Source organism: Dendroctonus ponderosae, unplaced genomic scaffold (genome assembly GCF_020466585.1).
Source record: "Dendroctonus ponderosae isolate FM_Combo_2020 unplaced genomic scaffold, Dpon_F_20191213v2 Dpon_F_20191213_2, whole genome shotgun sequence".
Taxonomy (NCBI): domain Eukaryota; kingdom Metazoa; phylum Arthropoda; class Insecta; order Coleoptera; family Curculionidae; genus Dendroctonus; species Dendroctonus ponderosae.
This window is the reverse complement of record NW_026018165.1, coordinates 1924340-1950647: the sequence shown is the minus strand read 5'-3', so window position 1 is coordinate 1950647 and position 26308 is coordinate 1924340. Positions and strand designations below refer to the sequence as shown.

Below are 26308 nucleotides of genomic sequence, written 5' to 3'. Positions count from 1 at the left end.
CTGTTCCACTTTCTCCATTCAAATTTTCTTTAAAATTAATAAAAATACACCAACAGCATATTTTTCTATATTTTAATGTACATAATATTGCCATTTATAGAGCAATTAATTGCATTTCATATACCCACTTTCTCTCATGATTTTATTTAAATTTCAGATCGAACTGTTTTTATCTGGGATACCAAAGAGCTGGTGAACAAGGATCGAAAGTCGCTTCGTGTGAACATTGATTTCGATTATGCGACCCACGTAAAGTGGAGTCCAGATTGCAAAGCTTTCGTTATTCACAAATTCAATGAAAATTGCCTGGAAGTGTATAAGGTAGACAAGAAGAAGGATGGCTGGTTAACCGCAAGTAAAGCTGTAACCTTTCCAAAAGTAAGTATTTAAATGCGTTTGCTAAAATGAGCAAAGTTTTTTAATGTTTCAGACTTAAACTGCTTAGAAACGTTACCCAAAATATTCCAACTTTATTATTTTAATTTAGAGCTAATTATTTATTTCGGTTTTTACTAATATAAAACTATTTTCAGGAATAAATGGTGCAGGTTTAACCATTTATTGGCTATTTTAATATTATTTAACTTTAAATTGTAAAAACGCGTTTGGTAGTTTTTTCCAGACCTCTCTTCCAAAGAATCTTGCCTAAAACTCATTAAAAGTAAAAAAAAAATAATTACACTGGAGTCATTTATTAAGCCACGACTCTAAGCTTGTGGGTAAATTAAAACACTATATTTACCGTCCTTCAAACATGCTAATGACAATTTTTTTATTACTCAAAGCTTGAATTTTGCCTCATTAAATTGATATCAATTAATTGACTAACCGAAACCGGCGAATTTAAATTGCATAAAATAATGAGGCGTAATATAAATATCTAATCAATGGCATGGAAAACGATTAATCCATAACGAATCATGATTTGATATAGTGGTGCCTCCCGATTGTGGGTCGTTAGTTTTTTTCCGGCCTTGTTCTAAAATCGGCCTATCGTAGGCCGAGCGTAATAATAAAATTAAAAAATTAAAATCAGCTAATAAAATTATCTCTACTACTTAATTATGATAATAATCGTCAGTAATCTCGTTCACAATTATAAGGGTGGTTTTACTGGCTGGTTACACCATGAGAACAAAGTATTTTCCACCATGGTCTAGATCACCAGTTGAATAGTCGTTTTGTTATTTGTTATTATATTAAATTTGCTACACTTTTTGTATTTCTTGTCATTCCTCTATCGATTCTTTACATCTTGCGTACTGAGACACACCACCGCCTTTGATTTATATTTTTGACTATAATAAAAAGTATGTGAACAATCGCATTTTACGGAGAGTTTAGAAGCATTTATCGGGGAAATGGTAAATTACACAATTACCTTACTGATGTAACATAACTAGTGGTAAATAAACGCATTTATCGCATACCATAGTAAATCAGGAAAAAAATTGCAGAAAATTGCGAGCAATATCATGTGGCTGCGCCAGGCAAGTGGTAAATCAGCACATTGATCGAATACCATATCAAATCATAAATAAAATTAAACAGCCAAGGAAATAATATTAAAGCAGTTACTTGCATTCAAGCGTCCAATGCATCATTTTCAATTAAATCAATTGTCTCGAACCGGTTTAAATATTTTCCCATCTATTTTTATACACTCATTTTTCAAGTAGCAAATTCCCCACAAATGTTTCCAGTTCTGCAATGTGAATGTTTGAGAATATATTGAAATCATTATTTCCACAAATGACATGATCGTTGGCAATAATTTATAGTCCGATGATCATCAATTATTTATTATGTGTAGTAAATTTATTGTTGGTTATTGCTTATTAGGGCATCGTGTCGCTTGCTGTTTCCTCGTTAGTTTCAATTCATGTTTTATATTCGTCACTAGCATGGTAATTAATAGACAGGTTGTTATACAAACCTCTTTTACAAAACAATGGGTCGTTATAGTGAGGTGGCTCTATTGACAATTACATGCTTTTATATACTAGTGGAAACGTTTGTAAGTGGAACAGTTCAGTTTATTGAACTAATTTCAATTGCTAATGAAAGAATATGAGAGGATTCATAAAAATTGCTGTCTATTTAAGAGGATTTAACAAAAAAACCAGTATCGTTTGCTTTGCTCATGATTTTCAATGAGAAGATTTCTATAAAAAACAAAATGTTATTACGCCCTTTTACATAGTAATAAATTTACATTGTTTTAAATAATTGATGTAGTTTCTTTAATGATATGGCTAACGTAGTGAGTTGAGAGAATTTGCTTAGAAAACAAAAAAAAAACAGCAGTTGTAAGATTAATTTCTTTCAGTAATCAATCAGCTAATTTTAGAAGTGAGTAATAGATAAGTGCACCTTCATAAGATTCTTTGCCTAGACCATAAAAGTGATCCTGTTATTTGCAAATGTGCTTTTAGGGTCATGAAACAGACGTGATAGGTATGGGAATTGCAAGCAATGGAAAATTCATTATGACTTGTTCAAACAAGACCGACATGATAATATGGGATTTAAAAGGCGAAAAGCTGGTCAAATTGGACACATTCCTCATGAGTACTTTCTGTGCTAAGATTTCGCCATGTGGTCGATTTGTCGTAGCATCAGGTAAATAAATATAAATATGAAAATGTATGCAAAATATCTTAAATTCACTGATTAACAATGGTGAAATATTGTGGCAATGGAGTACTCAAGTAGCAAAATAAAAATATTTCGAACGTAAAATGACGATATCACCCAGTGCTTATTTTCATTTTTGTTTTTTCTTCAACTACGCGAATCGAGATATCAGAAATAATAAATAATGATAACATCACTAAATTTTTGCTTGTTGACACAGTCAATTCAATTTAATTAACACCTATTAATAGTATGGTTTTGCGAAATTAGTAAAAAATATCAGCATTGTAAACAAAAAACACGATATTTGGTACTTTAATGACATCATTCAGAACTTATTGAACGTTGATAGAATTGCTATTTATACTCATTGCCATGTTTGTTAATAACGCGAACTGTTTATGAGTGGAGTATTCATAAATTATAAATATTGAATGCGATAAAAAACTATAGGCATAGGTAGGAAAACTTGGTATAGGTCACCCACTTGAAATATGTACCTGATGCCAAAATAACAGTTTATTTTGGCAAATAGATAATAATTTCGTGTTTTTTGTTTGTTAAACAATGTTTTATCGATTATTTATTTTTTCTGCTATTCGGGAATAGGGTCGTTGCACAAATTTTTGGTTTAGTTGGTTTGGTTTGGTTGAAACTTCTCCAAACATAGCGTGAGGGTCGTTTGGAAGAATGCCGAAAGCGAATACAAAAAAAAATTGATATAAAAAAAGAAAACGAAACTTCCCAGATTTGCTTGTAAAATGACGTCACGCGAGAACGTTGTTTTACTGGCTGTGACGTAGAGTGGCACAAATCCTACGCTAGTTATATGACCATAACCAGCCGAATGTACACACGCATGTTGCATAGGAGCAAGCTAAGCGTTTTTAATACATTAGCAATTAAGGCATAATAACTATAATCTATCATGCCATCTGGGTTTAACGATATCGATACTTTATTATTAGCTTTCTTGTAATCTGACCATGCAAGAGCTTGTTTGACTGGATCTTCCGGCTTCTGAATTTAAATTTCTAAACAATGGATTATGGCGTAAACTTTACTATAATGTGCACGAAAAGGTATAAGTTTTTTAGGCATCCAGACTATTAAACTCTTTAACAATTCGCTAATTAATGGAAGGGATTTTGCAAAAATTCTACTTGCGGAAAATTCAAAATCGTCACCTACTTCAGCAAAAGTTTTGTCAAGGCGAATTTTTTGAAGAACTAGGTAAATATTTACAAAACCCAATGTTGTAGTCCTCTAAGTAGCTTAATTATAAATAAAGCTTTATTTATGCCTAGGTATAATCTTGCATCTAAAGCGTCTAAAGGGTCATTTATAATGTTAAGTCTATTACGTTTCAAAACTACGGGTCGTACAGGAGCGTCACTACTTCGTTTTCTGTCTTTTTTGCACGCAAATTCATGTGGAACAACATCTTTTTTCATTATGTTCTGAACTCCCATCATTTTTCACTTTATAAAATGTTCCATGTCTTTTTCAAGCTGTAAAATAAAATAAACAAAAATTGCACATAATGAAGCAAAGGTGAAACCTAAATCTAACGAACACACAGGGTTAAGAACCCTATATTATAAATATTATTGCTTTTATGTGAACTTCGAAACATCGAACATCGAAATGATCCTCACAGGCATAAATGTTACTTTTTGCAGAAATATCGGTGCAGTTTCGCCGCGCTACTTTCAAGCACATCTTCCGTTTCTTTTCGTTCAATGGCACTTTGTTTGGGGAAAAATGTTTTTCCTGGTATGGACGTAGTGGTACTTGTACACTGTGGCACCATACAGTACTTATAAGCCATTTTAATTTCAATAATTGAGAAACAAGCAAACCAACACACAATACTCGTATAGGCGCTAAATGTGGCGGAGCACAATCATGCTTCGTGACGTCACATTACGATCAGCCAAAACTTGTCGTTCCGGCGCGCTTAGTGTAAGTTTAAACTTTGACTGCTGATAGATTTGTTACGAATGTGAAAACAAAATGTAGGGCTCTTATATGTACGTCAATAATCAATTTTATGAAAGAAAAAACAATGTGCAACGACCCCATTTGGTTACATAAGGATACTTTCGCATGAGTAAAATATTGGAAAAATTGTGTTTAAACAATATGATACGATTTCATTTTAAACTGAAAAAATTCTGTTATAAGCGGCGACGTTTTATTTTTGCAATTGATACGGGGCGAGTAGGATTAGCGTGCCATATGAGAACCATGCAGATATTTTATTTATTGCAAAAACCGAAAGCGCTTTGTTTAGGTTCTACAGGGTAGTTATTAAAAATTTAATAAAAATATACAATTTTAAAGATTCGAAATCGGTCATTAGTGTTTTAACCGAAATAAAAAACATTTGGTTCTATGCTTTATAACGTTATAGCGTACAGACTATAGAAAAGTTGATTTTAAGCAAAAAATTCATTTAAAATGCTGGAAACATATAACTGGCGTTTCCGAAAACTTGAATAAAAAGAATCGGTGTTTTTCTTAAACTTGTGATACCCTCTACGCCCTAAACGAAGAATTTTTTGTTTAAAATTAAATGTCAAAAGGCATTTTAATATCAATTCACTATATATTTTTGAGATGGAGCATTATTACATTATAATAATAGAGAAATATTCCAAGTTTATTTTTTCATATTATTTTTTATTTTCCGGTATGGTGCGTCCAGAGCTAACGAACCGAGCCTGAGACGAGCTTGATTCGCGGCAAAATTCCTTTGATGTTTCGTCAAAACGCCGACAGAAAATCAGTCTGTCGGTGTTCTGATGAATTTGTTCCAATGAAAGGAATTTGCCGCGAAACAGGATCGGTTTGTTAGCTTTGGATGCGGCAGTTTAATTTTTTTTTATTATAGTTCAAAATCGGCACTTTTGCACAACATTTAATACCATTTAATGATTAAATAACATGTTTATTTCAGATCTAAAAAAAGCTTAGAAAACTTGCTGTTTTCCTTAAATTGTAAACTGAGAAATCGGTTATACTATTTTAACCTTCTGAAATATCAAATGGCAGGAATAGTTAATACAGTATTTTCAATATTGAATCAGTCTAAGTAATTGTGCTAAAAATTAAGTATTTTTTCTCAATTTTGATAAAGTATTTTTAGCGCTTCGCATATTTTGTTCGTATTTCTTTTTTAAAAGCACTTATATTCCTCATATTAATTTTCATTTAATGTTTGATACAACAAAAATTTCATATGCAACATTATTGTGTACTTACTACAACATAAAAGTGTTATTTATCAAATACTCGAATTCAAAGTTGAAAATCATTTAAGTCTTTCAGTTTTTGAGGAGATAACTACACAACATACACGGTGGTATTTTTCTTATTAGGATTACAATTGAAATGGGCAAAGTTGGGAAAAACCGCATAACTCCTAAATTTTGCGCGCATACCATTCATAAAAAAAAGTCCAACTTCCAAAGTAAAGCCAGTAGAAACTTAAAAGATTGACATGATGTAGGAGACGTTTTTATAAATAACCGAATAAATTTTGTTTTTCTAAAAATATTGACTAAGCAAAAAACTGCGAAGAAATCACTTAAAAATCAAACTGTTGCTCAATTTCCAAGCGATGAGAAAAACCAACGAAATTTCAACTAATTAAAAATGACTGAAAAGTTCTGATTTCCTGAATTATTCCAGTTATTAATTAATTAAGTCTAAGTATTAAGTATTAGGTATTAAGTAAATTTTTTACCACTTTGATTCCACCAGACCATAAAACGCACATCAAACAGTGAGTGTTTCTGCATATAATGGCGGCTCAATAATGGCTACGAAATAACCAATAGGTAGTTCAATCGATACCAAATCCAAAGGATGTCAAAATATTTCCTACCAGTTTTTTGAAAGCTAGCAGCCCATCCTCCATTTTCTGCCCATAAATCTTTAAAAAGCTCACTACACTTTCACAAACTGCCGCACTTGCCATAAGGGTCATAATGATTCTATATTTTTCATCTAAAGGCGTGCAACCATGCGCGAAAAATCGTTTTTGACTCAATGGTTGTTTTGTTGTAAATAAACAAAATTACTGAATTTGGAGCGACGAAAATCCAGAAGCCACTATTGAGACAACATTATGACCAGAAAAACTCACTGTTTTTGGTGCTTTATGGTGCGGAAGAAGTTTGGAATTGGTAGAACATTGGACTTCCAGATGAGTCTTCATTCGAGCCAGCCGCGGAGCCCATATGCCCCAAATCATATTTAAGCTATAAGGCATACAATATAGTCAGTACCATGACGTTAACATGATTTTAGTGTGTTTTATTATTTAGTATACCTCTAAAAAGACACTCTTTATTTTGTCTCGTTCCAAAAGCCTGGGCATGCAAATCCTTTTTTTACATTAAAGTTTAGTACTAGATTAATAATATTTATAGATGTTAACGTTTAATTCGTATCTATAGGTTTTACCCCTGAAGCAAAAATATGGGAAGTTGTTTTCGATAAATCAGGAGAATTTAAAGAATCCAAACAAGTGCCTCAACTGACCCTTGGCGGTCATACTTCTGGAGTATATGATGTGGCTTTCGATGTCCAGTCATCTCATATGGCGACTGTTTCCAAAGATGGAACCTGGAGACTTTTTGATACTAACGGTAAAACATTGATGGGATTATAAGAGTAAAGTTAACACCAAGATGATTTCTCGTTCACCTTGTATTTGCTTAGCAAACCAAAACTTGGAAATTGAGAATTAGCTTAAACACTCTTTCAGTTAACTATAAGCAAGGTCAGGACGCACGACTGGATAAAACCGGACAGTATGATTTAGCTTCCAATTGTTCACTTGTTGCCTTATCACCAAATGCCGAAGTTTTAGTAACAGCTACTGCAAACACTCTTCAATTTTTCTCCACCTTCACTGGTGAACTGGATTGTACCATCGAGAACATATCAAACGGTATTTATATAATTTTTTCAATAATATTACCGTTAAATTATTAAAATTTTAGATCATATCACCAGACTTCTGTTCGACGCTTCTGGAAAGTACGTTTTGGTGGCGGCCGATAAACAAATCCGAGTTTTTCATAATGTTACGGGCTATCGATGCAACATCGTAATTGCCAAAGAAAAGCTGAAGGAGCATCAAACTTCTGCCACAAAGGAGCGCCTGCACCAACTTATCAAGGATTCGGAGGACTTTTTGAAAAATTTTACCGACAAATAAACCTTGAAGTAAACGGGCTGAATGAACTTTTTTGGACCGGTTTTGTTAGGTGTCATTTGCTTTATTAATGTAGTTGCGTTCGTGTACTAGCCCAAGGAAATTCGTGGATGTCTTCTATTTTCATTCCTAACTCAGCATTTATATGTTTTGAGAAATAAAATTGATTAAATTCTATGTTGGTTTTCATGATTTGTCACCCAAGACCGTTAAGAGTTATATTTTTTGAATCTACTCGATTTGTTACTTGAAAATAAGTACAAAACCGATAATAGAATTTGCTTATATAATAACTTATTTTACAAAGTGAAACATATATTATTTAATTTTCATGGAATTTTTGTTTTTTAAAAAAATTGTTAATTTGTTTTTAAAAAATCCTTGCAACGTTTATTTCGTTTCATACTTCCACTTTTGGTTAATATCAAAGGTTACCAATGCAATTAGATAATGGTAACTTTTTAAACTATTCATTGGGTTACACGCTAAGGTTCTGAATGTGTTTTGAGAAATGTATTTAAATATATAAGAAACAAGAACAATAGAAATGAAGACTTGGTATATGCAAAATAACTAATTCATATGTGCAAAAGCAGATTCAATAAAAATTCAACAATTTCATTTTTTCAATTATTCAATGAATCCTCTTGCATACGTCCAACGTTATCAAACTTCTTGAGACTTGGCGAATACGGGTCTGTAAGAAATTGAAAAAATTCATCTATAAAATTTTTGATTTCATACCAAATTTCTTGGATTTTCAATTGGCTACAATTGATTTTGATTATGTACGAAAAAATCATTTAAAAATATATATATATTTGAATGAAGCAGTTTGGCGGTTTAATCGAGTTGGAACGTCCACGTTTAACCGTCCTTCGCCCATAGTTGAACAATTTTTTTAAACAAAAAGTCATCTGGTGAAACCGTTAGAATTTCCTCAGTTTACTTTTACATTATTTAAATTAATTTATGCCCTTCTGTTATCACAAATTTCAACTTTTACACGTTTACTTTTGGTAATTTGGAATACGCAAAGGTATTTTAAGGAACACGAGTAATTTACAATACACTTTTCCTTAAAAATTACATGCTGATGTCAACCGAATTTCCATATTTCTTCCACATTTTTGAGGGCATTTCAAATAAAATGTATACCGAAATATCTTTACTACATAGAAGCTAAATCCAGCTTTCAAACCCCGAAAAAACGGTGTTTAAATGAATGCGAACATAAGATCGAAGGAAAACCTTCCAATCCTTCCTTTCTTTGACATGTTCAACACTATTAAATAATCTTCACGTGATTTGCGCATTTGCCCGACAAGTCACATAACGTTCATCTGTGCAACTTTCAATCGATTTGATTTGTATCTATATTAAACAGCAATTAATATATAAAATATATTTAAAACAATTTGTACAACTATTGAAATAATGGGCAGGACTAGATAAACAACATATGATTTTATGAAATATAAACGTTAATCTCTGAAAATCGACATCAATGTAATTTAAAAAAATTCAAATCCGTTGACGCACTTGGACTTGGTTTTGAAGGATTCAACTGATGCACAAAAAATTAAGTCTATCGCAAGCGTTAACATTTTTAATGAGGCTACACAAAAGGCAAACCAGAATTTTGAAAGTACGACACCCCATGTTTCAGCTGCCCTACAAGTGAGCAGAATGCTCCGGAAAGTCGAACCACATTTGATGAGACTACCCAGCGTGCCATCCAAAACGGCAATTCTCTCGAAGAAACAAAAGAAGTACTAGCTTTAAATAGCACAACAAAACTCTCAGACATGAACGACTTGACTATAGAAGTTTTATCGCTTGTTTAACCTTTGAAACCAAATGAAAACCATCAAACCTACGTTAGAAGACAGCTGAGAAGCAGCGCATTTACAAAGACAGCTTTGGCTACAAGTTTAAAGGAACCTACGGCGGTACCCTTAAAGTTGGAAAATGATTGTGACGATCCACCATCAAACTCCCCGTTCAAAAACACAAATTCTGCATTAGAAGACACATAAATCGATGTGGTGATTTTTACAGCTGTGTCTGAAGCCAAGAGTTGCTTGCAAGTTAGTTCAGTTCGGAACGAAAGGTTTGTCATCAATCTCAACATAATCAGTTGAAATAGAAGCGAAAGATAAAAAGCAGTTTCCTATCATATTTATAGACCGTGTTATAGTTTAGAAAATATTAACACATGGTGTGAGAAAGTGTTACATGCTGTCTAGTTTTAAAGTCTGGTTTATGCTCGCAATGATTATAAGTACATTACAAGTACCTTATGTAAACGTAGAATCTTACCATTGCAGCGGCCTTTACCTTCTTGTAAAAAATGTATACAAAACCTAGCCTACTCGCAGTATATCGCATATAAATACATGTAAAACTCTAAAAAACATATTTGCACAATTGTTTTATATTAAACCGCGACCACCATAATATTAACTCTTCTTGTGCAGTTCTATTTTGCCAGTTACCAGTAAGGCGACGAATACTATAACTAAAATAATAGCCAGTAGGACTGCGAGGCAGACAATCCGCATAACGCAGGATAATCTAAAAAAACAAAAAAACTACAAATAGAAAAACATGTTTACAGTGTACAGAAGAACAAGAAGTCCGATAAAATATTGGATGGAAACGTGGAACTTAAAAGTTAAATTAACAGAATGGGACCATTTTTACATGGTAGGGTTCTAGGGTACTGTGTGTCGATAGACAAAATTTTCATAATGAACAATAAGTCAGTGTTCATGAAAAACCAGCAGTTAATTTTAATTATAATTAACACACGAATTATATGAAATGGAACCTTGGAATAGTTATGTGTTCCCATTAACAGTAACCGGTCTTGAACAACATAAACGATTTATTTCTATTAAAAAAATCGAAAATTTACACTTAAAAATAGAATTTTAATTTACCGCGGTTACTGCTTCATAAAAAAATTCACCAGTAATAAATGACTGTATAAACAAACGTTAAAAGTTTGCGTTACAACATAAGTTCTCCACTATATAGTATTCTGCCCACAAAGATGTTATAAAGTTGTTTTTGCCATATTTTTAATTCTCTGAATTATCCAAACAACACTTATTTTGTTAACCATCTCTATTACAAATTGTAAATATTGGTGTCGTTTAAAATATGAATAAACATGTAATACTTACGCGTCACAAATAAAACAACATCCCATTTTAAGTGTTTTTATATGGATTTTCCTCTGATTTTATGACAAATTGTTTATCATCTAGTCACATTGGTATACTGTGGTCGATTCAGCCTTGGAACAATTCTTGGCCAGCAGTCGTTGCTAAATTACAACCTTGCTGAAGCATAATAAGTGCACACCAATTGTAGGTGTAGTTACATATCCCCACCACGCACTAATCACACTATAAAGTACTGATAATTTTCCTAAAACAAGTAAAAAAAATGACGTTATCTTTACTCCGTTCTATCTAATATTGATTTGCGAGTAATCGAGTTTTATGATCAGCTTCAAAATTAGCGGAAACCGTTGTTAAAGTCAAATTTAACTGGCATTGCCATTTCCTGATTTGTAATTAGTGTCAAAGACCAGCAATAGTCAAAAATGTCTCAAAAAGTGTACAAAAGCAGGATTTTAGGAGGTTTTATGTCTATTCTAGATTTGATGGGTTTAAAATTATTTTTACAAGTTAAATAGATTAGTACTATTTCCAGTTCTTTGGCTGTACTAAATACTAAATTTTCTGTAGGTCTTGCTTTGGTCATAATGGATTTTTCAAAATATTTAGGATTTATTACAGTTATCCAACCCTCAGTTGCAACAATTCCCATTTTTAGAGGTTTTTCCTCAATTCAGACACTTTTTTCTAAAGGTTCTTTATAAACTTGGAAAATCTTCTTGGACTCTTACATGTCGTTAATATTGTGTTAATTAATATTATTAATTTAGTTAGTTATAAAAAGTATTATGAGTACACACAATTGTAGTTAATTTCTTGAGAGAAACTAAAACATTTTGTTGCAAAACAAATAACGATTGCTTTTAATCTGCTAATTTCTGAAGGGCCATAAATATTTCATCAGATAAATTGAAATTTAGCACGTATTTCAAGACACATTGACTTCTGGAAATTTTTGTTGGCAATTTAAAAAGGTTGTAAATAATTAATCGACAACATGCGAGGTTTCGTACGGTAAGCGAGACGTTTCAATTTACTCGTTTTAAAGCATGTTTTCTTCAGTTTAAATTTAAACTCGAACTTCTCATTCATCGGTTTAGTGAATACACAAACTTACAGATATTTTCAAGAAGTTTGATATGTTGCAGGCTGTAACGAGAACATTACGGCCGAAAAAATTGAAATAAAATAATCTGATATGGATTTAGGTCGAATTATTCGAAAAAACGACTGCGGAAATTTTCTTGTTTCAATTTATTGCCTTCTATTTACTTACAGCATTAAACTAAAATAATCACTCAAACTTACAAATTTGATACGTTTATTAACTCGAATAACTAAATTGCAGATTTAAATATGTTAATTTTTCCGGTTTATTCTATATTCATAAAAATTCTTTTTCTCACATTTTTATAAATTACGTATTTAGTTGAGCAGCAAAAAAACTGAAAATAAAAATGTTTACTAGATTACAATTTTTTTTTGCGAACTGCGTCTTTGATCGTCCATATAATCATTATTAAAAAAATGACATGGATAGCACTCAAAACCCAATAATATCATAAACTAGAACATTAGCAATAACTACACTTTTTCTCTGAAAAGTTCAAATAAGAGTATAATTTTCATAAGTAGTTATGCAGTTACTGTTGCTCCTAAGAAAACTCACATCTGATCAAAAGATAATTTTTGGAAGATATTTTCAAGTAAATTATGTAGGGTTTTTTCAATGGGAACCATAACGAGGTTCTCCAGCGGTATTCAACTAAATTTATATAAAAAATCAGTTTCAGTTAAAATAAGTTAATTTATTTCCCGGTTGTTTAAGCAAACTTGTACAAAATATTCAGAAATGTGAAAACATGCCTAAAGCAACTGCTGCAATTGTAGCCGAAATTGTGGAGATTGTTCCTTGATCATAGTTTTTAGCTGAAATAAAGAACATCTGTATAAGAGATCAATTAGGGAGAGAGTTTCTTTGAGTCCACCACCCTAAAACAAAATTTCTGATAATTCGCCTATTTGCAGACTAAATAATTCTTCTAATTGAATAATTTTAGCTGCTAAGTTTTCTGGCAAACAAATCCAGTTCCGTTCATTTTCTGAAGTGAAATAACGTTCTCTAGTGGGCTTTATATGGAAATATTTATTTACAGAGTTTATATTTATTCAATCTTTTCAACTATTTTAAAAATGTTTCTGTCTTCTGAAATGCCAATCTACATTGAAAATCATTCAAATGAAATTAAATTTACAAAATTGTCTGACTGTTGCGTAGACGATTATCAAATATTTACTTTGAGTCGCTTTAGTGCAATATTTTATAAGGTAGATTAAGAAAATAAGTTTTTGCAATCAAAATAACCAGTTTCAAAATTCATAGTTTGTCTTCCTAAGTTTATTTTAGTCCAAACCGCTCTTTTACAAGCTTCCACTTCAAATACAACAAATCTAAGTTTAAACAAGTTTTATTGATAAATAGCTCAAATTTGGAGATTCAAATGCTATAAATTTCCTAAATAAACTAAAAATTTGGACAATTAACTCACTCAGTTCAATTATTTTAGAATCCAAAAACTTGAAATTTTGCTTTAAATCGCAAAATTTCAATATTAAACCCAACATGTCCACAGCAAACAAAAACTGATTTTTAGAACTCAATTTTTGAACATAAATGCCTGCGTAAAACTGGAAATTGTACAACAACAATCAAACAAAAAAATTTTGACTATACTAAGACGCAAGATAAATTTTCCAGTAAAGTGAAACCTGCCAAAAAAATAGACCCAAAATAATCCCATACAAGCACAAATAATTGACTGAATTCGTCGTACATTAAACAAATTATTTTCGACTATATTTTACCAATTCTGTTGCGCCAATGGATGGAGCCGTATTTAATTCAATTACATGGCCATTGATTTCTCTTGGTTGGAACAAGGCACTCATTACTCACAAATAGCCATTGTCTTCTAAATTATTACAATTCCCTCAACATTTTTCAGTTATTTTGCACTTACCTGAGTTTAGAATTCTAGACACATTGAACTATGTAAACGCAAATCAATACCAACAACCACTTGTTGATCAATACAAATTAATCCACTAGAGGAAACTAGCTAAATTCCTTCGCTTCTACCTGACAATGAACGCGCACTTTGTAAGATAACTGTGAAAACGACAACTACTCTACACTTAAAAAATCAGAAACATGGCTTAAGAGAATTTAAGTTAAGGGCAACATACGTTCTTAATACCTTCCGCTCCTGAGCCCCTGAGATGAATAGAAATGAATGAGATCCAACATTTTTCCACGTCGAATGCAACACAAGCCAGTGGTGTACCGTAAAACATTCCGCATAGCTAATGAAGAATTTACGTGACTTTAATGTGCGATAGACGTAACAGGAATCACGTTATATCGACGTATTTTCCACGATAATAGAACAACGGAGTAAATAGGTCTTTATAAATAAATTTATTTAAATATGGCATGAATAAAATCAAATTATCTAAAGCAATGAGAATGGGTTAAATAGTAAAAAAGATTGAAAATTGTCGTTATAAAACCGATATTCAAAGGGGAAGTGACTGTTTGGTCATTCTATAATATTTATATCTGAAGCTCTTAAACTTAAATCTTGCCTGTAAAATTCCTAAATGTTATTTTTGTTTACTGCGCTTATTATTTCGGATTTTTAATTCAGCAGTTAAAAAGTTAAGAGCCGGAAAACGACAAACAAACTAGTGTATAAGTATTGAACTTAATTCAAGCTGCTTGTAATCTGCGGTATAAATTAGTACTTACATGTTATTTTGTGTTATATGTATTGTTCCAATCAGTCAATAGTTTCAAGAAAACTTAAAAAAAAACAAGGTAATTTTTTTCTTGATAGTTTAGTGTGACTGAACAAATAAAGTAATTTTTTGTTGGTATTTTTCAATCTAACTCACCGATTAGAAAATAAAGTGTTTTTCCACGGCATTGGCTACCACCATTGTGCCTATAATTAACAGCCTGACTCATTTAATTATCGAATAAACGCAGTAAACACGGTTCTATAGAGTCAGTACATTGACGGAAAGGATATTAACCAGAAAATGTTTATTTCCAGACGAAAATTTATTGAGCACAATTGGAGGTTCTAAAAGTATGCACAAGCGCAAAAATACATAGGTAAAATTCTCCAATCATTACTTTGTGGTATTTCAAGAAACTCAATATTTGTCAACAAAAGCTTCATTTATAAAAACCATTTAAGATGTATCAACTACAAAAAAGAAAAACGAAAATGCACATTTCGGTCTAGCTAAGTCTTCAATACAAAAATAAAAAACATTTTATTGTTTAAAACCAATAGTTTTGTTTTTAATAAAGGTGAAAAACTTCAGTTAATTTCATGAAAAAGTGGTAATTCTCGGATTAACTGAGTAATACTGAAAATAAATTGAGTTCGTATTTTTCTTTTTCAAATTATACAATGTTAACGATATTTGAGATAAGTAATGAATAAAAAAAATAAACAACTTTTCAGAATGTGTATTTTGTTGAAATAAATTTCATTTGCCTTTTGGTTTTGGCCAATGCTCAAATTTTTGTCAGCTTTTCTGGGTTATATTTTATCATGCTCCCATCTGAGGTACACAGCTTCTACTATATACACTACAAACATATAAAGTTTGGTAGGTAAATGTAATAGAAAACGTGCTATGCATCGAAAAATAAAAAATTAGACGAGTGAAATTCAGGTGGCGCCACACTAATGATTCTCAAATTTTCAACTTGCGTTCTTTTTGATATAGATTTCAGTTTGTAAATATGTTTAGTACGTGATCCCAGAGTCAATTTTCTGGGAAATTCTATAAAATGCCCTATAAAAATATAATGCATAATAAGATATTAAACTGTTTATCATCTGAAAACATATTTTAGAATATTCCAAATATATTTGATATTCAAAACTTGGAACAATTTTGTAATGATCAAAATATTTACCATTATCTAAAAGACATAAGCTGTTCTCGGTCAATTGCTGTTCCAAGATTTTTTTAGAATTATTTAGAATACCGAATTAAATCGATATTGAGTTTCGGAAGATAGAATCCTCCACATTTTATTTATTACAAAATTACGCAAAATACACAATTTATTACAAAACCGTCAAATAACCTGTTTCGAGTGAATATATTTTCATCAGGGGCTAGAATAACATACTTCTTTACTTAAAAATTGTATATCGGAAACAAGCACAGAACGAAATTTCAAATTAAGGCTCATATTAGGTGAACATCTAATCTATTCCACTCTTTCTGCAAATTTCATTATTTTTACGGAATATGGCGATTTAGTACATTTACGTGTACAGTTTATTTAAAAAAATCATATCTTGGAAACAAGGTCAGCTAAATATTTCGAATTGTGAGTAAAACTCTAGTCTACGTTTGCCAATTCAAGTGTTTTTGCAAAGGAAGGCTATTAAAAAAATGTAAAAAAACTACATTTAACAACTTTCCCATCTACATGAATAATTTATTTAAAAAAAATTGTATTTTCGACCGGGGTAGAGCTACGATCTTGCAATTTTTGTTCAAAATTGAGCAAACTCTACTCCATTATTGCGGCAAAGTTCAATCTTACAGCGGCGGAATACGGCAATTTAGAGAAAAAATTGCTATTTTAGACAGTAGTCAGGAGCAGCTAAAAATTTCAAATTTTGAGCAAACGTGCACTAAACTATAGTCTAGTTTTGCTGCATTTTCTAGCCTTTTAGAATTAGATTTTTTGTACATACTTTTACCGTTAAACATAAATGTGAAAGCGAGTTGCTATTCCACAATACACTCTGAAATAGGCCTGGGTAACACTGTGTGGATTTGCGCTTTTGAGTTGATCGTATTATTTTACCTATAAATATTATGTATGTAATTATATGGCCACTTACGCCTACTAAACGTTTAAAATAAGACGTAGTATCGTTTCTGCTACGATCAGCATGATTTTACTATAAAAGTAGCCACGGCAGAAACGATAATTTAAAGTTAGCTTAATGACTTTAACGGTCTACGGTTAAGGTTCGGTCAGGTTCAGGAATTTCTTTTGAATTAAGTTGAAATACAATCAGGAAAATGTACACAATTAATTTTTAAACTTTGGGAATGTTTTCAGCGGCTTTGTATTTTTATATTAAGCTAATCTGCACATTTTCGCTCATAAACCGCTTCAGATATGGAAATTTGGGTTCCGGTATTCAATAAAATTAGCATCAGCTCCTAGGATTCTTTCAATTCTTTGGATTTATTGTGAATAACTTCCCATCTTTTTGCTTCAGGGGTAAAACCTATGGATACGAATTAAACGTTAAAAGCTATAAATGTTATTAATCTAGGACTAAACTTTAATGCAGAAAAAGGATTTGTATGTCCAGGCTTTGGGAACGAGCCAAATAAATGGTGTTTTTTTAGAGGTATAGAACTTTAAACTGAAATAAAACCCACTTAAATCATGTTAACGTCATGATACTGACTCTATTGAAAAGGCAATTGTATGCCATTATAGCTTAAATATGATTTGGGGCATATGGGCTCCGCGGCTGGCTCGAATGAAGAGTAATCTGGAAGTCCAATTTATTTTCGACCACTTCCAAACTTCTTTCAGACCATAAAGCACAGAAAACAGTGAGTTTTTCTGGACCTATAATGGGGCCTCAATAATGTACAAATTCGGAAATTTTGTTTATTTACATCAAAACAACCATTGAGAAAAAACGTTTTTTCGCGCATGGTTGCGCGTTTTTAAATGAAAAATCTAGAATCATTACGACCGCTGTGGCAAATGCGGCAGTTTGTAAAAGTGTAGTGAGCTTTTTGAAGATTTATGGGCAGAAAATGGAGGATGGGCCGCCAGCTTTCAGAAAACTTGTAAGAAATATTTTAACATCCTTTGGATTTGGTATCGATTGAGCTACTTATTGGTTCTTTCGTAGTTAATTTTTAAACTGTGGGAATATTTTGGGCAGCTTTGTATTTTTACATCAAGCTCATCTGAAGACTGAAACATGACGTCGCCTTTTTTGACGTTGCTTAAGAACCATTTGAGCTACAGAGTTTGTTTTCATTAAAAAAAAGTATTCTGCAGAATCTTAATCTTTCAAGTTTCTACTGGCTTTACTTTGGAAGTAGGAATTTTTATTGAAGAATATGCAATTGCGTAAAAGCGTTCATTTTCAAATCAGCATTTACGAAGCTCCCAAAATTCAGGAATTCATGTAATTTGAATGAATTTTTAAAGGTTTGAAGAAATTTTGAAGACTTTTAGAGCGCATGCTTCTTCACTTTCTAAGTTTTTAATTATAACTCAACAAGTCTCACCGTGCCGCACTTTTAATTACGCTTAGCATTTAACCCAGGGGCGGCTTAAAGTTTTACGAATCCCGGGGCTAGAATTTCAGCACAAACAACAAAACAACAAAAACAAAAACAACAGCAACAACAAACACAAACAAAAAAAGGTCACTACATTTTTTAGGAGCAACATTTTACCAAATGGGTGACTGGAACGCAAATGCAAGAAGCCATTTTGGCATCACTACGCCAACTCCTCAAAATTCACCGAGTGCTTACTCTGAAAGATTCATGTTTTTTAAGTGATATTCTCGAAAGTTTCTGCATTATTATAATTTTTTAATTTTTCGTACATCTTTTGCTAAATGAAGTAGGCACAGAATACGCATAAACACTAAATTAATCCTTTTCAGATACTCCATTTATGTTATCGAATGATGTTCTGCAATGTTAGATATTTTCGTGAATTGTTTGGCTGCACTGGAGGCAGCTCAGCAAGTCAAACCTTTGAAAGATTTAGTCGAACTATGCCGAATAAATTAACAAGCCATTAAGACAAAACTTCAAAGCTACATGTGCCTTTTTCAGGCTTTCACAGTATGCTTTGATAGTTGATAACTTTATAATGCTTGAAGTTTCAGATTGTTGCGCCGCTGAGTTGCAGGATTTCATGTAGAAAATTGTTCTTCCACCTTAGTATTTAGTATACTTAGTTATACCAAAATGTACGAAAACAACATTTCTGCTTCAATAACTTTCCACGCAACAACTTTTCTTGGAAAATTGATTTTCAAAGTTGTGAGGCTGTAGAAAACAAAAAGCAGTGCAGAAGTTTAAAAACGTTTGAATTGGACTCGGAAAATTAGACACGACCAGGAATTTTGTTTTTGGGGGGGTTTTCAACTAATTTTAAATACTCTTTATTTAGATATAATGAACTTGAAAGGAAAATTCCATTGGGTGTATAAATTGCGTCAGTTACGGACAGCGACAACATGATGCAACATAATACGAATCCCGTGCATAAATGGAAACTAAGCAAACAAGTTATAAAAGCCATTGAACAGTATTTAGAGCTTGTTTTCTTCCACAGTCTAATTAATATCTGTGTTGGTTTAGTGTTACAATGCCATAAAATAACACAAGTCTTAGGCGATGGCTATGATAAATTATAAAACCAACCACCGACGATAAATTCCATCTAAAGCTGCGGAGGAATTTATGAATACCGATATTGTGCGATTTTCCATAATGTGATCTATAAATTTACCACTAATAACAGGATTTTAAACCTTCTTCAATGCTCCATTGATGTATTGGATCTTGTTACTTCCCTTTTCGTATTTACAACATTGACCCCAGGAATATTGTTAATAAATATACTTTTTTATATTAGTTTTCTACATGATTTTTTAAATTAAATGTGTTCGTTTTGAAGTTACAGAGTCTCACTCCGCACTAAGGTGTTTTAATGCATAATGAATAAATTAAAATCCTTGATTGCGAAAATTTTAATAGCTTTCTATTGGATTCCTAAAACTCTTTTGCATTTTGTGTTTTATTTTGTGTGCCAGAAGCCATCTAGTGAGTTAAAAGTTAAGAGTGAAAAGAAAAAAGCAGAAGGAAGAGAATAAAATGAGGATCGATACGCTCATATGAACAGTGACTTCATTTTTACACTAAGAAGCTCTTATAGTAAGAATATTACTTTAAGCAGTTGTAATGTGTCGAGTGGAGAATTAATGAAACTTTTCAATCGATTGAAATAAAGTGAAGTTTACTTTAGAAACTAAAGAAAATTTCGGCCTAAATACTTATTATAAGATTACCGATTATTAAGATAGTTTAGCAAAAATAATAACTTTTTGATGTTTCGCAAGCAAAACATTTCCACGGCTACGAATCCACAAGACACACCAGTTCTTTCCTATGATTGAACGCCCTAAAGTATGTCGATAATCCTCCAACTGGCGGTCAATAAAGTTCCATTTATTCATAATCTTCTGCTTATAATCAGATACACACAACTCCTGGATCTACCGTTAAGCAGCCATTTGAATAAGGGTAATGGCGGCTTGAGCCATCCAATAAATAGGAGAGCATGGAATTACAGCTTCAAAGCTGTAGCTGTTAAGCTGTTTTGTTGAATCGTGACAAATTAATCCGTTTGAAACTCAAGTTTGTTGGAATGTGCAAACGACAGTTTATCCCTTGATATACCGAATGCACCTAAGCGACTTTAATCTGACGAGTATCAACAGAACCATTATAATGATTGTCCCATTGGCACTTTAGAAGGTTTCTAGTGCTGGAACAAAACTGGAATCGGACAGTCAGGATTTGCGTTGAGTTTTCTTCTCCATTATCCAGGTACTGATCGTCGACTAAATGCACGTGACCTGATTTTTTACAGCAATCTCTTTAGTTTACATCGATTCGCATCCATTAAAGCGGGTAATGGAAACTTTTTTCCGAGAAATTACACTTAGAAGAACGAAGGAATGCATTTCATGGTGACTGCGACAAAATCCTAGCACATTAGAGCTAAAACTCTTAATGAGTGTTTAAAGCTGGCATGTTTTTGGGTGAATCTTTGAGGGAGATATTTGAAGCAAATATACGTACGTGTTTTGTAAGTAAGTTGAAACGAGTTGGTGCAGGTATGATTTTTTTAAATCTCCTTTTTTTGTTAACCGTTAACCGTTTAAGCTAGTGGACGAAGGTTTACATCTTTTGAAAATGTTGTTAGCTGGAAAATGAAAACCTTTATAGAGAAACAGCATAAAATCTCTTTTTAATTTAATTTTTTTTTAATCGTTTAATCTGTTAATCAGCAGATTGACTGGCATCCTTTTACCAATAAATATTTCCGCAGCTAGAACCGATATTTTTACATGAATTAGTAATATTGTTTGTTCAGTTGGAAGCCTTTATTTACTTGGATTGTAGATAAGATAATTGCGTTGTCATCACTAAGTGTATTCGTTTTATTGAATTTTCCAAGCAACAGTTTATGCATGCAGTTGATAATTAAGGTTACAATAAAATCCATGAAATTTTAATGAATAATTAATGTGTTTTTATGAATGTTATTTAAAGTTAAACCATGGAAGAATGCCATAATACAAATAAACCATGCTGGAAGTGTTCAGTTCAACTTAGACCCGATTATTTTAGTTACGCTGAAAAACTTTAAAATACAATTTCTGAGAAAGCTCAGTACAGTGGAAAATACGTGCAATTAATAATAATGAAGTTCCATTGATTATCATCAATCGGTTATATAAATTTACAATACAGCTGGCGGTAATATGTTTTTTTAAATATCAATGTAGTATAACATCTTGAGATATTTCATTTCATAAAGCAGCATTTCTGCTTCAATAGCAATATTCATTAAGAGCTCTACTAACTGTTTTTTTCGTAAGTTGCCTTTTGCATTTAACTTTTTTTAATGCAATAAAAAAAGGTTGATAAAATCGGACTGCAAAGAAAAAAATTATTATAGGCTACAGTGTATATTGTAAAAATAATAATGCTTCATGAATCATTTGCTTTCAAATAAATTTTTTACAAGATGTGAAGTTTTTGCACGAAGCCTGATACTGAAAGAGCCATTAATATACTCGCTTCCTACACCTCCTCACACAGAAGCAGAAAATGATCTGAAAAAAGGTTTCGCACCCATTAGTTTTCATCAGTTATGGTCAGCATGTCTTGGACATGTTCTTTTAATTGGTCTTTTGATATGATTGATATGAGTCGCTTCATATTCACACTTAATAGAAATTTATGCTCTAATCTAGTTCGTTGATATAGACATTTGAAAGAAATGATTAAAAATTTTCCAATTCAGACAGTTTTCAATTTAGACGTTGTTTAAGTAGATAATTGGCTCCTGCTTTTTTAGTGTTTTGATGCAAAATTGTTTACAGCGGCTTTGGATCTTCTTCTGTATGGACAAATCACTAATAAATTTAATTATTTATGAATTAATTATTCTTGCCAATAACTGAAGCGAGCCAAAATCGACCAAGTCAAATCTAACAGATAATTGGTTTATATTTATATTATTTCCTTGAGAAATAGATCAATTATCAAGCCGCTAATAGACCACGTTCATTACATTCGAGAAATAAACATTTCCAATGTTTGAATTTTTATTTCGAATACGTCAAAAAGCAAATGAAAATAAATAAAACATCACTTGTACAGGCAGTGGCTTCAGAATATTGTTTATTTAATAGTCAGCAATAAGGCAAGGTTAGTGACAAAATAAATGAACATTTCAACTGTTATTTTTATTAAACAGGACACTTTATCTTTGATTGAATATTTAGTCTTTACTATTTATTATAGTAAAAAGTACTCTCTTAACTTATGGGCCTTTCTTTTAAAAATAAACTGCATAGTTCTGTTTAACCACAATGTAATTCCTCAAAAACCAACTGGTTAAAAACAGATCATTGCAGCTCCATATAAAGAAGATGTTTTTTAGTTAACGGATTAATGAAAAAGCGGACGCGGCAAATTAGGCCCAGAATTATTAAATAGAGGAAAATTATCAATCATGATCGCTGGCGGTGGCAAATTTATCTGCTCTGGAAAACGGACGACTCTCATCGCAACGACTCGGGAAAACTTTCAGTGCACTTCGCGCGTTTTCCGACTTCACTGCTCCCTGATGATGAGAGCGACGGTTTCTCTTTGAAATTTGTAGCGCTTTTCGAAAACTTTCGCACCTTTTCCATCAGTGCGATTTGCATTGAAGATTGACCAGTATTTCTACTTTTTGGAAACATTAGTGATTGTTGTTTTTTTTTTCGTGAGCACAAGAAGTAGCTGGTAAGTATTCAGAAAAAGTTTTAAAAGTATTATACAACTTAATACAATCTTTAATTTGTTTATAAATACAAATGAAGATCTTTTTGCGTCCGAAGATATTCAATCACAGGTACATTTTTAGTGGCTAAGCGGACCAATAATTTGTTTGTAAAGATAATTTTTAGTTTTGAATTGAATTTTTAATCATTAAAATTTTTTTTCTTATTTGTAATTTGACAATTTACCGTGATTTTTCACAATCTTACCATCGAAATTATTAGTGTTATTATTACCAATGCGATGTTCAATTAAATTAGTGTCTTATATTTAATATAAAATACATTAAACAATCTCAAATTCAAGTCTGTATACTCAAACAGAAAACACGGTTCTTTTTAATGCACTCCGAAAATTTTTGTTTTAATAATAATAACAAATTTTAATATTCAATTTAGTTCGAAAATATTTTAATTCGTCTGGACAAGATTAAAAGTTACTTGCGGCCATGTAGCTTCCAAACTAAAACTAAACTTTGCCTCAAATGCGAATGCGGATAAATTAACTAACGGAAAGCTATTGCCTGCTATTACTTAATCTAGATTGGTGGCAGTTCTTAACTAGAAAATAGATACTAATTTTGATTCAACACTTGGCAATTTTACAAGAATATAAAACCTTTAGTGCTTCTGGAACATTTAGTAATTTTTACAAGAAGAATTTACAACAAATTAGAAAAATCGAAATTGCGCCCAAAATATTAGTTAAGTGGCACAGTTGATAACAATTTCATTCAATACATCAACAACTGTGGCTACAACTATTTAAATTTAATTTGCCCTTTTTACCTCCGAAATTAATAATTAGTTGCCGCTAAACAAAAATTTTTTTGTGGATTTTCTTCTATATTGTATCCCTCATATATCAGCAAAATCGTAAATAAATCTTTACGGTTTCAAGATCAAAGAACGTCGTTCTATCTGTTACCTCGTTTTCAGTTTAACGATATCGGCCTTGTCCATTGTGATTGATTGTATCGCCTATGGCCAATTTCTTTCTTGCCGAAATCAAAAAGGATTCAAATGTAAATTCTTCGTTCTCCAAATAGAAATAGGACAAAAGAGAGAGTTTTAACGGTCAAATCGGATTAGAAAGTCGCTGAAACGATTGTCGAATTGGGAATAATTTTCTTTTATAAAAATTATCGCATTTTTTGTCTTTGCAGAAATTTAAGCTTTGAGGTAACACTATTAATTGTTTCGATTATTTATAATACTTTTTTTTTGTTTTGTTGATGAAAAACTATGCGGAGGCTTTCAATTGCAGATCACAATGCTACAATAGAAAATGTTAATTAAACTTTTATTTGAAAACAAAAATTATTTCTGAATAAATAAAAACGTTTTGTTGAGTTAATTAAACATTTTGACCCTGAAACATAAAAGTTAACTCTCCCCAGTAAATTGTAAATGTTTATATGCAATTAATGATTGATTCTGTAGTATTTAATAATTCAATTTCACTTAGGATTTAAGTAAATTCTTCTGTCGATACTTCTTAATGGCTTTAAGCAAATTGGAGCAAAAGTTTCCAAACTGAGTGACCATTACTAACTAAGCAACTAATAAACCAACTCAAATGAAACCTTTCTAATTAAGTTACATACAAAGTGATAGTGCTACATTGATCTACAACTTCACTACATTTACAAAAGCCGGAATTCCCTTTATTCCTATTGATGATTTTCTGTGTTCCTTCGAATAATACAAGAGCTTATTCCGAATAATACAAGAGTTCGAAGATGGTCTTTCGAAGTAAATTTTCAAAGAATACAGTTGAGCTTGAAACTTTCTTAGCCCATTAAAGAGAGCTTTGAAACTAAAAATAATTTTACTTGAATTAAAGCTTTGGAAACTCTTCCATTTAAAACTCTAAACATCAGCGCCTGAATAAGAGGGAGGATAAAAGGCAATAAATATGGTTTAATTTGTTTTCCTTTCATCCGATGTCGAACCACATCTTCCTGCTAATTATATGTGATTTCATACCCAATTAGCATTAAGGCCAATTTGGTAATACGCATTGATTTAATAACAAGTCAGCTAAGAGCTTGGGCAAAGTATAATCAGAAGTTATTTGATTCTGGCCAATAGAATGGTAACCGGAACCTAAAACTTCCAATTTATTCAAAATCGATGACAGTATGCAAAATAGGGCTAACTGAATCAAGAAATTTGGCTTGAATACAAAAAATTATTCTAATAATTATTAACGAATTTATATAATACAGCGCTTAAAGTGAAAAACATTAAATACAAACTGACTGAAAGTTTACTAAAAATTTCTGTTACATTTCAAAGTGCGCTTTTAAGATTTTAATTTAAACGAGAGAATAATAGGTGGTTAAAATCATTAAAAACGTCCTTATTAGGCTAATTAAGAAAATCAAATATAAAAATTAATTTCAATTTCGTTTTAATAACTTGCTCTATGAACATTCAATGCCTTCGAAATAAGTTTTAAAAGTATTTCAAACGTTTTGAAGCTGAATAATAAGAAAATCTAATCTGTGCATCTAAGTCACACTAAATTACGTTAGGTAAGAATTTCCCAGTAAAGTGGATATTTTATTCTATATTTTCACTTATGGCCTACAAATAAGTGTATAAAATATATATTGAAAAGAGCTTTCGTGCAATCTATCTATTGCAGACATTTTCTGGGGATTTAGCATGAAAATACGAAAAATGCATTTACCTGATGGAGTTCACAAGGGACTATAGGGAAAATATTCAGCACTGAGACAATCATTAAATATAAATAAGATTTATGAAAAGTTGCAGAAAAAGAAATCACGATAAATACTAATTACATCAACTAAAGTGCTTTTCAGAATCTGCTACGTTAAAAGAAATAACAAAACAACTTTTAACTGAATTCTCCGCAAAAGTCACAAATGCAAATAACCAAAATTTAATACAGAAAGAAAAAATTAAGGTTTCTCTTTCTGAATATTTCATATATTCCCGACCCTTTCCGGTTTAATGAATATGGTCAGATTTTGTGATTGATTTATCCGGTGAGATCA

General features: G+C 31.7%; 2 protein-coding genes and 2 long non-coding RNA genes across 4 annotated transcripts in view; 2 read left to right on the top strand and 2 right to left on the bottom strand.

The window, feature by feature from the left end:
• The window catches only part of LOC109536904 (transducin beta-like protein 2), a 52178-nt gene extending 44134 nt beyond the window's left edge, over positions 1-8044 (top strand). The window contains exons 4-8 of the mRNA XM_019903358.2: positions 158-378; positions 2436-2622; positions 7104-7295; positions 7415-7600; positions 7653-8044. Of these exons, the coding sequence (XP_019758917.1) occupies positions 158-378; positions 2436-2622; positions 7104-7295; positions 7415-7600; positions 7653-7870 (1004 nt within the window). The 3' untranslated portion in view covers positions 7871-8044. The remainder of the gene's footprint in view (positions 1-157; positions 379-2435; positions 2623-7103; positions 7296-7414; positions 7601-7652) is intronic.
• A 1213-nt stretch (positions 8045-9257) lies between these two features.
• Positions 9258-14491, bottom strand: LOC109536905. Its single transcript, XR_002171879.1, has 3 exons — positions 14079-14491; positions 11059-11305; positions 9258-10444 (listed from the first exon to the last, which is right to left on the bottom strand). It is a non-coding gene; the product is annotated as an uncharacterized LOC109536905 (long non-coding RNA).
• Positions 12846-14072, bottom strand: LOC125503551. The gene is made up of 2 exons (XR_007280964.1): positions 13924-14072; positions 12846-12987 (listed from the first exon to the last, which is right to left on the bottom strand). It is a non-coding gene; the product is annotated as an uncharacterized LOC125503551 (long non-coding RNA).
• Positions 14492-23057: 8566 nt separating the features above from the next.
• Positions 23058-26308, top strand: part of LOC109536953 (neuropeptide CCHamide-1 receptor) — a gene marked incomplete in the record, with an annotated part of 72704 nt that continues 69453 nt past the window's right edge. Inside the window, 1 exon segment of the mRNA XM_048663935.1 lies at positions 23058-23244.